Here is a 12,841-nt window from a genome sequence, read left to right on the forward strand (position 1 = left end):
CGTAATTGTATTTCTGATGCTTGTATCTGCTTAGATTCACATGTGCCCACCCTTCCTTCCCTTGGAGTTGAAGGATGTTTTCTGGGCTTTGCCTGGTACATAATCTGCTCTACTACTCCTGTACTCACGCAACACTGTCAGAAACCTAACAATCTGAGGGACCTCGACGCGTGAAGCACCATGGGTACAGTAAACGTCACACTAGGGATAGTATTACTGGCGCGCTCTGTCTGCGTCCCTTTTCGAGTTTTGAAAATAACTGTAATACTCTGAAGCTTCCATTAGATGTCGGCCTATGCATAGCATGTGAATCTAAACCGATTCAAGCATCAGAAATTCAGTTAATAGGATGACATTTAGTGGTAGTTGTGAAGTATTACATGATTTGTTTTCGAAACTCAAAGGGACATTGACAGGGCATGTCAGCAACATTATCCCTAGTGTGATGTCCACTTTACCCATGGTTCTTCACGCGTCAAGGTCCCTTAGATTGTTTTTTTGTTTTTTGCCACCATCATTGTCGGATTCCAGTTGCAGAGTTCCTTCAGGCTGATGCCTTTTGATCAACAAAAGTTTACTTGTAGACTTCTTACTATTAATTCGCTAACCAACCATTTCCTGCCGCAAGATCATCTTCTGCGGCTTTTGACGGACAGAGCCATCATCGACAATGAGCCAAGCAATCTCCTCGACAGACACTGACTGCGGCCTACACAGGCCTTACTGGGCCTCGGCCCATCACAGTAGGGAGAGTGAGAGGACGTCCATACTTTCTTCTCCTTTAGATAATGCCTAATCTTTTCCCCCTCCTTTCCCTTTCATCACTGTCCTGCCTTTTCCACCTATAATGGAAAATACACTGTTTAAATTCTGTGCATCCTGCAACAGGAAGTACCCCTGGAAAGACACAAAAGGTGTGTAACCACTGTTTTCCAATGGACCACCCCGAAAAGAACTGCAAATCCTGCAAGCTCTTTCTCCCTAAAACTTTAAAGGATAATGGAACAAAACGCTGGGCTGCCCACGCCATGGCCTCCATTGACATGGGCGGAGCTTCCAAGGATGGCAACGTCTGTGTCTTAAGTGACACTGGGGGCGATCAGGATTCGAGAGACTCCCACATGTGAGCCCAGGACTCCATTAAGTAGGCCAGCGGTCCTGTTACAGAGACCACACACACGCACTCCAAAGCAAGTGATGTCCACGCACTCCAAAGCGAGTGCCACCATTTGCAGGATCTGGAAGAGGTCAGCTGGTGGCAAATACTATTCAAACGGCAGTACCGCATATCACGCTTAATGTATCCTTGATTTGGGAAGGTAAGCTGAGGTGTGGAGGACCCTGTTTGATTGATCTGGGGCAACTGGGAATTCTAACGATCTTACGTTGGCCAATACTGTGGGGGTGCCTGTGGTTAAGAAGGGAATTCCTGAACAGGTGAGGGCAGTAGATGGCAAACAAATTACATCAGGGCTAATTACACAAACCACTAGTTTATTGGAAATGAGGATTGGAGAAGGGCTTAGAGAGGACATTGTTTTTGAGTTTATACAGTTGAAGATTATTCTTGGAATGCCTTGGCTGACTTCATACAATCCCATTATTGACTGGGGAAAAAGGACAGTGGAATTTAAGTCCGAGTTTTGTAGGGAGCAATGTACGGTGGAGGTTAAGGAGGGAGAACAGGAAGAGGTATCTGAGATTCAAGGTTTGTGTTCGACTACGGGTGTGGTGCAGCAGCCTATTAAAGGAGCTGTTGCAGGGATTTTGCCAGAATGCGATCAGGAGTTCCAGGATGTGTTTAGTAAACAGGAAGCCAATGAATTACTCCCACATCACCCATTTGACTGCAAGATCGATCTGGAAGATGGCGCACCCATTTCGTGTGGTAGGATTTACGCACTAACCGAAAAAGAGAATGAGCACTTGAAGGAATATTTGAAGAGAATCTTGCAAAAGGTTTTATTTGAGAATCCGTCTCCTGCAGTGTCCCCTTGGTTGATTGAAACTCTCTGGACTTGATGGGGAAAGTGTATTGCTTACCTGCTATTGCAGTTTCCTTTGTAAGTAGGACCCTTTTTCTGAACTGTAAAACTTTTTCAAACGGTTTACATACCTTATACATTTTGGCGCTTTTTTGTTTTTTCAAAATGTAGTGTACTGATTTTCTTTGCCTTTTCTGATTAACTATATTTTTATGAAACCATCATTATATCGATATTCTGTCATTGGTTATAATTGAAAATGATGCACTGTACTTGTTAACCTACCCCACCTCTTCAGAGTAAGGCCTGGGCTGCTCTGCCACGACTACCACTTAGCATGTTGTGCTTTCGGGGGTTCAATAACAGTACCTAAAGGACCTGACCACAGGGCTTAAAAGGAAAATCTCCCTAACAAGCAGTGCTTTTTAAATGGAAATAACACTGCATCTGGTGCTTGCAGACTTGTTTTGACCCCTTGACTTGTGCAACCAACCGTTTTAGCAGATATTACCGTGTACATAAACAATTTAAACCAATATTTGTACACCAGGGCATAGTATCCAGCCACAATCTAGGATCTGGCTGATCCTTTCAAAGCTTAAGTATATGCTATTGAAACCTAAGCGCAAAGCCAACCACAGCTTGTGGTAATGCTTTTCCTCAAGTCTTTGTGGCATCTAGTCATTGTGAGCGGGCCAATCTATCATAGTTTTCCTTACATGTAAGTTGCTTTTACAAACCCAAAATTGTATCTTATTTTCACATTCATTTGTACTGCTTCCCAGTTTCCTTACCGGTACATGCTCCAGTGCTTAGCTGGCCTTGCTTTCATTGGATGTCGAGTGATCTAGAAACTTAACAAAACAAAAAGATATTTTGTTTTTGGCTTACTCCATTTCAGGGATGCTATTTACCATTTCAAAGCAGAAATGGGTCACACCTGGCATTGATAGTTGCTAACAGAAGTCAAACAGGCCTTTTTTATGGCAAGCCTAGAGGACAATCAATCCTAGGTTAATCTGCCATAAGCAAGTTTTGTTTAGCAAATCTCCTTATCACAGTTATCTATCTACACTGTAGGACATTCCTTAATTCTATCTGTAGTCACTGCTTTCTGGGTTCGTTTGCTATGATTGATTGATGCGTAGGTAGAATGCTTCTCTGCAATATTTGTTTGAATAGCTGTCTATTTCTATGCAGCATATCGAAAGACCTTTAGGGATCTTTTTATTTTTCTACCTCTTAAGTATAAAGGGTCTAGGTATTGATTATTATATTTCAATGATTAAGAGAATAACTACTAAATATAATATCTGGAAAGCAGTAGCTGTTGCTGAGAAAGTGCGATAGAAGTCAAAAGATATCACCATCCAGGAGACTGTCAAAATTCCCATGAGAGGGGAGAGTGAAGGCCCCATACCTGAAGGAGAACATAACGACTAAAATTGATAGTGCCTATAAACAATCTTATGCTAGGTTTAACAGGAGCATTTCCATCCAGGAACCCATAGATACTGAATAGACAAAATATCTGATATGTCATGTATAACATACCTGTACACAAGTGTTTCTAGGCCTGACTAGAAATGAGAGGGAAGACCGAGGAAGGACAAGACGAACAATCTTCTTCAGCCTTGTCATTCAGATCGTTCAAGTGCGACAATGCAAAAAGCAAAGCAAGGGAAGGGAGAGGGGGTAGTGCCAGGAAGGGGGAAGTGCAATTAGGGCAGCATGGCTCTGGGTAAGTGCAAGGAGGCAGGGGATTTTAAAGGTTGCGGTTACAGCCTGTAAGTGGCGCGGTGGGCCCATATGCAGTGCGGGGGAGACTGATCATGGATGAGCCTGGTACCCAGTGAGACTCTAAGAGTAACCAAGCAACCAGTTGGTGCTGCAGATCGGTAGGTCAGCAGGGGAGAGGGAGAAAGCAGAGGAGAAAAGAAAGGTCTTGAGCTGCTTTCGGAACTTCAGATGGTCCGGCTCAAGTTTGAGAGGTGCAGGGAGACCATTTCAGAGGGAGGCACCTGCAGAGGAGAGGGATCTACCGCCCCACTCTGTCTGGAAAAGCGTCTGACAATCGGAGATTTGGAGGTAGCTGAGCGAAGGGCTTGAGAAGGAAGGTATTTTGGAAGAGAGTTGGATGTAATGCGGGCCCCGGCCCCAGAAAGCCTTGTGGATGGTGCAGAAGGTCTTGAACTTGATCCTTGCAGTCACCGGGAGCCAGTGGAGAGATTTCAGGGCTGGAGAAATACGGTCCCTGGGCTTGAGGCCAAGGATAAGTCATGCAGTCCGGTTCTGCATTAGTTGCAGAGGGCGGAGAGTAGAGGAAGGCAGATTGAGAGAAAGGCTGTTTCAGTAATCCAGCCAAGCGAGAACCAGGGCTCTAGAGAAAGTGAGATTGCGGGGGAAAGTGAGAAAAGGAAGAGTACCTCTGAGGAGGTGCAGCTGGCAGTCGGTTTTCTTGGAAAGGACCATGATGTGAGGGAAGGAGAGAGTGGAGTTGAAGATGACACCAAGGTTTTTTGCCTCACAGGAAGGCGAAGGAAGAGGGCCCATCCATGGAGGGTGGCCAGAGTGAGAGGGAAAGCAGGAACAGGGGTCCTGATGAGAAGGATCTCTGTCTTACTGGCATGAAGGCAGAGATCGTTGGTGGCGCACCAATCCTGACTCGTGGATAGACAGTCTGGAATGCATAAGAGAGGAGAGGAGGCTGTAGGGAGCCGGAAAAAGAGCCGTGTGTCATCCACATAACACTTAAAGTTAGCGCAGAAGGTGGCGATTAGGTGGGCCGAGGGGCCACGTAGAGATTGAAGAGCCAGGGTGAGAGTTTGGAGCCCTGAGGAACAACACATGTGGAGAGAGAGGTGGTGGAGGGAAAGGACCCAAGTTAGAACTGGGGGTCACTCCAGGAGGAAAGAGGTCAGCCACTCTAGGCCTGATCGGTGATGGCCAGGTTCTCAGTCGCTTGATCAGGATGTCGGCAATTTGCGTATAGTTTCTTCAATTTTCATTGTTATATTATGTTATTGTGCTAATATCGCGCCAAAGCCTGTGGGCATCCAGGCGCCGAGAGACAGATAGATGAGTAAGAGTGCCTGGTAATCATTCATACTGGTTGAAAAGAGTTGTTTTCAACTCTTTTCTGAAGGCAAGATCGTTCTGTTTTTCGTAGCTGTATTGGTAAGGCGTTCCATGCCTTGGCCCTGAACGTGAAAGGCCTGACGAAGGCCACGTGCACGTTTTACTCGCTGTAGTTCCAATAGGGAGCCCTCGGCTGATCTTAAGTTTCTTACTAGATATGGGCTACCACTGGAAGCCAGTGTAGTTTTTTTTTTCTTGCTGCAGATGTTGATTCCAGGCGTTTCATCTGAAAGATGACACATATGGCAGCATTCTGGATTTTCTGCAGTTGCTGAATATTAGCCTTATTTGGGTTGCCAGACATTTGGTCGAAAAAAATTGGTCAACCAGACAAATGGTCGAACCAATTTGGTCGAAAACCAAATGGTCGAAATTTTTTTTTTTTTTATTTTAACTTTTTTTTTTTTTTTTGGGGGGGGCCCCCCCCCCAACCCCCTTTTTTTCTCTAAAAACCCCTTTTTTAACTAAACGAAAACCCAAAAAATAAATATATAAATTAAAAAAAAATTCGACCATTTGGTTTTCGACCAAATTGCGTCGACCAAATTGCAGTCGACCAGTTTTTTTTCGACGAGTTGACTGGACACCCTTATTTGCACCTCCCAGTAGAGCGTTACAATAACCTACATGCGGGAGGATCACCGCTCTCACAAGTTAATGCGATTTTCTATTGAGACCAGTGGTGCTACTTGCCCAAGTACCTTAAAATGATAGTTGGCACTGGTGTGGCTGTAGCATGGGCTTCACAGTCCAAGCTTTCTTCCATATAGATGCCAAGCGTCTTCACCTTCTGTACTACTTTAATCTGGCTACCGTCAATGATGACGCTGGTATACCTCTGACCTAGGTTAATTTGAGCTTGTCTAGGGCCGAATAGCATTAGTTTGGTCTTAGCCGTGTTCAGACAGAACCAGTTAGTAGACATCCAGCATTTTATGATGTGGTAAACGGCATCCAGCGTCCGTTGATCCCTCTCATGGTCTCCCGTCATGTCCAGAACCAGCTGGAAATCATTGGCATAACAACATCATGTGATGCATAATGAAAACGAGTGTGGCACTGCTAGCCTGTTGCCCATGTTCAGTATTTTTATTTTATTTATTGCATTTGATTATACGCCCAAAACCCGGGTGTATCACAGCATAGGTTACAAGCATTATTACAAGCTTAAGTGGTTACAAGATCAAATCTGCAAAAAGAAGGCTTACAAGATTATTGGTCACATAGTGGAAGGGCTTGGCATTGGTTACAGAGCAGTTACAAGATTACAACTTTGCATGGTAGACATGGTTGGCAAATAGAAGATCTAAACATTTGACACAAGTATACAGGGGTCAAGGCTGGAGGTTGGGAGGACAAGCAGATGTCATAAGTAGTGTCTGGCGAAAGATTAGAATTTGTTAGAGCCAAGTTTTTAATAGTTTCTTAAATTTTGGGTGGGAGGTCTCATTGCAAAGGTTGGGAGGGAGTGAGTTCCGCAATGGTTGGGAGTGAGTTGCAGATTCTGGGGGCTGCTACGTGGAAGCTAGAGCTACCTTTTCTAGCGTTTTTTAAGCAGGCGATGAGTAAGTGCATGTTGGCGTTGGATCTGAGAGATCTGGTTACTGTTTTGCGTGTGAGACATTGGTTAAGATAGATGGGGGCATTAGCGTTGACACATTTGTGTGTGATGGTGAGTGTTTTGTGTAACATTCTGGCTTGTATAAGCAACCAGTGTGCCACTCTCCTGTATTCTGATACGTGATCCCTCCTGTTAATTCCTAGCGCTGCTCTCAGAGCCTTGTTCTATAGTAGTTGCATTGTGTTTGTTTTTCTTCAAAGTCCCTAGTAGGAGTATATTGCAGTAATCAATCTTGGCTAGAATGAGGGCTCTTGCAAGAGTGATGCAGTTTTAGGGTGTGAGGAAGGGTGACTTAATGCAATAAGTTTGGCTGTGTACGCAGTGGAGGAGGCAAGTGAACTGGTGTGTTTACACATAGTGAGGCTAGCGTTGAGGTAAACACCAAGGGTTTTCACTTGGTTTGAGATGTAATTGGGGTGCCATCTATAACTATAGATGTGTACTCTGGGTGGAGCTTTCTTAGTCGGGCGGGGGTACTACCTATGAGGATCTGCTTTTTCTCCATTGAGGCAGAGACTGTTGGAAAAGCATAGAAAACATCAGCATTGGTCATTTTTATATATTTAATATAATAGAGGGAATTATATAGAGGAGAGTATCGTTTCTTCAATCAGGAGTCCTGATATCAATTGTTTGAAACGAATTCTCTATAGTATCATTGCCAACCTATTTTAGCTGGCAATTGTTACGGACCCATTTAAAAATGAGCGTCATCTAAAACATGTTAGATGTGGATTTCAACTGCATATTATTAAATAACAGTTTGAAGGTCTTAGACTTCGAACACAATTGTAAAAGGTATTCTGAAAGATCTGTTGTCAATGAAATCCTTTTTTCTGGAAAATCTGCTGAAAACAGTCTGTTATGGAACTGGGAGTGGTTAACACATAGCCTAACAACTAAGTATATGTCAATCCAAATACTTGTGAAATTATAGGCAAGTTGGGATCTTTACCCAAGTATATGGTAAAATTCCCAGGCAATACATTTAGAGCTGCATACTTGAGAATCAGATTCAACCTATGCCTAAAGCTATAAATAGTGGGACAAAGAAATGATTGAAAGCACGATACCTGTAGTTATAGGTTCTGTGGAATGCCTGGAATAGTTAAAACGCTAGAACATCTTTTATTATATTGCAACCGTGGCAATGGTAGGAGATTACATTATGTTAGCCATTTTGTGTGCTCATCAATGTTAATTTCCAGAGTGTTTCTGGGACAGAATCTTGTTAAGGTAATCGGATATCGCTATGCCTAGCTGTCGAAGATTTATATATGAAGTTTTTCCTATTGAAAACATAAATGATGTTAATAGGGGCTTGGACATAATGAATTAATATTTCATTTGAATAAAGGTATCGGGGCGCATTCGAAGGTTGTAGAGGTTACAGACATACAGATGATATATAAAACATATTTACAGAAGTAAAAATCATAATTACAGAGATTACAGCAAAGCAATACTAACGATACTGCGTTATTCAAATTTTGCAGTCATAGGTTCGGGTTGGAGGTTCAGAAGTGGAGTGGTAGAGATGAATATTAAGGTTAATACTTGGATTTGGATTTCTATTGGATTTAGGATTGTTATATGTAAGTGATTGTGAAATGTGTATTCGTAACCAAAAAAATAAATAATTATAAAAAGTATGAGGGAGAGCAAAAGTGCAAAGAAAGGTTGCTCAGAGAAATGGCTGTTAGAGAATGTTTTTGCTTAAAGTGCAAGTGGCATTTCTTGGCTGCAGCTCACTGCTTGTGGGGGATGCCGGGGTCACTAGCTCTCCGACTTAAATTGGTTGAGTCAGATTGTCTGTTTGGCTATTCTGCCAGATTTGTTTGATTGTTAAAAGAAAGTAAAATATTTTCTAAATGTTTTTTTTTAATTTTTTGTTTACTTATTACTGAAATTGTCAGTATGCTGTTCAGAATCTTCTCGACTACCAGAGAGTAGCTGAAGTTCGAATATGATCCGATTCTCCAACCATGACGAGTACTAAGTTAGTGAGTGTATGCTGACCAGTTAGGAGTCTGATGGTGTGAGGTGCTGGATGGGGTGGGGAAGTCGGACACTATATGCTGTGTTAGGCAACTATTCTCACTTTTTTTCTTTGTCCTAGGCCCGGAAGCAGAATTCCTGCTGTGAAATCATGTGACCACCAGCCAGCTCGTACTCTGCTCCTTTCCAGACCCCTCTGATCGCGGCTGATGTCCTGGACCCTGGTGTGCACCTAACAGCGAGGTGAACAAGTGAAGAAACCCAGCTGATGTGTGGGAGTAGCGACAAAGTGTGCTTCATCAGTTTCAGGCTGGTCCTCCTCGATATAATCCCTGTCCAGAGGACCTTTTATGAACATTTCTGTGTCAGTGTTGCTTCTACGTTAAAGGACACAGTCTTAAACCTTGCTGGGGACCCAGGTCCATAACCAAGCCAACTCTTGAAATCGGAGTGTTTTTGAGGAACCAAATCATAGGAGGGTGCCAGCTTTTTTGAGGTGGAGAAAGAACTTGAGCTCTGTGGCCACTTGCAGGTTCATGGGGATTATGGCTGTAGTCCTTGCTATTCACTTGGCAGATGACGCGACACCGGATGGGAGAGTGTTTGATCTGAGTGGGTTTGGCAGAGGGTCGTCAGCTGTCTGCCAGTGCCTTCTCTGCTTCTCTGAATTCAATTGTCTGTGCCCCTATGGCTTATACCATGCTTAATTACTAAATTAATACGAATTTGCTTTCATTGCTATTTAAACTGTTTATTTTTGTGAACACTAGATATGTATTTGGTTTAACTTCCTCCTACCAGATAGACAATAGTGGTGACAGTATTAGACTGCTGAGCTGTACAGTTAAAAGGATAGCATCTGTGAGGATGCCCCATCCATTGAGCAACTCCGAGTTTCAAATCCTGTTCCCCTATGAAATGAAGTGATTTTTACAGTTCCATTGAGGAGAAAACACCCACCGTTGTCATTGCACATTTCTTCCCCTTCACCCTGAGGTCATGTTACTGTTTTAATGTTGTTAGAAACGGTTTTAGTGTAGTTTCCAAACTACGCTGCAGCAGTCTTGACAACGTTCTCACAGAGAAGGCACTCCTGTATCAGTGAATCCATCTATGCTATGTTAACGTTTGTTCAAGTCTTTCAGGCTAGATTGCATCAGCGTAGCCAGGAAAAGTGTTGATCAGAGTTTAAGGTGTTTGTCAAACGGGAGTTTCAGTAAGCTTGCAAGATGTGACTGGGAACCATATGCCAGGCTGTGCGCTCGCGCCCATTTGCACTGCCCCCGTTCCCCTCTTGCATACAAGCTATGTACTATCTGTTCTTCACATGTTGCAGGCCTGAGACCTGCTTTGTTTTTCGTGCATTCTAATCTATCCATTACCCGATTGTCGCTGCCCCATTGTCTGCTCCCCAATGGATGCCCTTCGGCTCAGGGGCTGGAATTAATTTATTTGAATAATGTGGTGGCCTCCTGCAGGCTGGATCAAGTGTCTGTAGACAAAATGATTGGCTGTATTACTCAGAATGGTTGTTTTTATCCTAGTACAATAGTGTACAGTGGGCTTTGGTTGTGCAGTTGACACCTCAGGGATGTAAGTCTGGATACATTTTCTTCTCTGGATGCCCTGTGGATAGGGAATGCAGTGATTGTCTCCTCTGTGATAATCTCTACTTGATGTTTTGAGTGGTTTCCAGAGATGGAACTCGTATGTTGTGCTTGAACAGATAGCTGGGTTAGAAGTCCGCCCATTGGTGTGTTTGGATCTCCATAGTGGCTGCATCGATTCTCTTAATGTTGTTGCATCCTGTATGTTAAGGAATGATTCAATCTCTCCTCCATGCGGTGTCTTACTTTAAGCAATGGACTGAGTGGGCTTTTGCTAAATGACCTGGATCCTTTGAGGTACATGGAAACTTTTCATGAGTCCTCTTTTCCAATTATGGATGCACTGCATACCTTTTCTTGGTTCATAGCATTAGCCATGCTTTATGAAAGTCACTAAGTGATGATGCACAGAATTGTGTGTCTTATGCCAAGGCACCATGTGACAAGTGCTCTACAGAAGGGGTGCTGGGATTTTCATGGCTAAGGGGGGAGGTCTGTCTCCAAGGCCAGACCTTGGAGTGTCACTGCCTGGAGAAGCTCGTACTCCAGAAGGCAGAATGGGGGCATTTTAGCCATGACACTATTGGATTTTGGAACCAGTTTTAAAGTGATATGTACATTGTGCGATTATGGAATCTGGGCTTAGCTGGGCTGCCTTCTCAATGGATAAACCATTGACTCCCCTTCGCTGACAAGGAGGCCTCTGCATTTTCTTTTGGGTCTTTAATCTGGGCCACAGTAATCCAATTGAAAGCTCGTTCTAGTACACCAGACTGGAGGTTAGGGCTGTGTAGAACAGCGAGTAAACGACCACCACCGCTCTGCCTGACCAAGGCTGATGAACAACCTGTCCCTGTTGCCGGTCATTCTATCCTTGTGCTCTGTATTTTGTTTTAATTCTGAAGGGCTGGCACAGGGGTTATGCCAAATACATTTCTGCCTGCCACAAGGAAGTCAGTAACACATAGGAAGCAGGACCTTGTATGTTCATTTTGTTTTCTAGTCATACCCGGTATTCCAAAATATTGAACCCTGATTTACATTGAGGGTACTTGCAAACCTGTGCATTGCCTGCATATCTGCAGAAAAGTAATGGCCTTTGTAGAATGGCGCCTCATTATTATACTGGAACCTACAGTAGTTTGTTGTGGATACAAGCTCTAATCGGCAAGAAGTGTATGTAATAAGGGAAGCAGACAATAGGTTTGCCTCAGACGATGTTATGTCTGCAAATGTGTTTATCCTATTTGTGGTTAGGGTGTCTGCAATGTGCAAGCCTCTGATTTTTCTAATGCCCTTTATGATCTGGGAAATCTATTGCTCTGCACATACGATGGAATTCCCCGAAGTAGCTGCAAGCAGCATTCAGTCTGCACAGGAAAGCAGAGTTGCCTATGATCACTTAATATTGACAAACACCAAGCTGGCAACTTAATAATGTATGTGTTTACTAGCGTTCGAAAAGGCTGAAAACATTCAAGAATATGTGTAATCTGGCTACCAAAAAAAGCCTGGGATGATTTCACCTGCACAATAAAGGGGCAGAAGAAGATTAGCAGTGGAGCACATAGATGTAACTCCCTCCTTTTTAAATGTGAAAGAAATGAAGAAAGGACCCGGACATAAAGCAGACAATTCGGTATTTTACTAATGCATTCGTAAAAACACCATTAGCACACAAAACACCCGACCTTTGGAGTGGCTCTTTGGCAAGAGCAGCAGTTCTAGCTGCGATGTGCTGTAATCTATCCACATTGTGATTGAGAAGTTTGGCCATTAAATGGACCTTGATGGCGCAGCTTCTGAGCCACCAGGAATATATGGTATCGTCATGTTGGATTAAAACAGCTGCCTACGCAGTGTATCAGCACAGTATGTAACTGCTCATGTTTGCTTTGGTCCTTGTAGTTGGACTGAGACCAGAAAACTGGTTTGACATTATGGTGGAATTGCAGGGGGTTTGAGAGAGAAGTTGATTGTTTGAGGTTTAGGTTGGGGTTGTTGGGAGGGTCTTTGAAGTTGCCATGGCCCCCCCAAAAATGCATTTTCTTTTGTTCCTTCTGTTGTATGGGGGAACCACTGCAAGCATTTCTTGTTTCCGTTTAGAAGAGGATTGTGATAGCCGAACACTGCAGTAAGCCCCCCGTCCCCCGCCCGCTGTAAGGAGAACAGGGCGTGCAGGATGAACATACTTACAGCTGGCTTAGACTGCTGTGCCACAATAGAAACGCCTGGTAACCAACGCAAAGAAGAAGGTCCGGCCACACAGCAGTCTGCAGAGTGGAGCATTTCTTATGATATTTTCAACTAGTCTTCTGCTAAATGGCACTTTCTCAAGGTAATCGTTTTAACCTGCTGTAAAGTTGGGCTTTTGTCTTTCACTGTTTGGAAGATGCCGTTCAGAGCTTGGCTGTGGCCTGCATTTCTCACCTGAGGAAAATGGCACTCTGTGTGCAGAGGGAACCATGTTATGCTTTTCACCCAGCAAGCAA

General features: G+C 43.7%; 1 protein-coding gene across 3 annotated transcripts in view; it reads left to right on the forward strand.

The window, feature by feature from the left end:
- The window catches only part of YKT6 (YKT6 v-SNARE homolog), a 361,132-nt gene extending 348,903 nt beyond the window's left edge, over window positions 1-12,229 (forward strand). For 2 of the 3 annotated variants that reach the window (XM_069618958.1, XM_069618960.1), the window contains exon 8: window positions 8,864-9,477. In XM_069618958.1, coding sequence (XP_069475059.1) covers window positions 8,864-8,899 — 36 coding nt within the window. In that variant the 3' untranslated portion in view covers window positions 8,900-9,477. Of the gene's footprint in view, window positions 1-8,863 lie in introns of all 3 variants that reach the window. The other variant, XM_069618959.1, reaches the window with a different exon arrangement.
- Window positions 12,230-12,841: the final 612 nt, after the last annotated feature.

This window comes from Ambystoma mexicanum, chromosome 10 (genome assembly GCF_040938575.1).
Source record: "Ambystoma mexicanum isolate Mex_15411 chromosome 10, UKY_AmexF1_1, whole genome shotgun sequence".
NCBI classification, from domain to species: Eukaryota; Metazoa; Chordata; class Amphibia; order Caudata; family Ambystomatidae; genus Ambystoma; species Ambystoma mexicanum.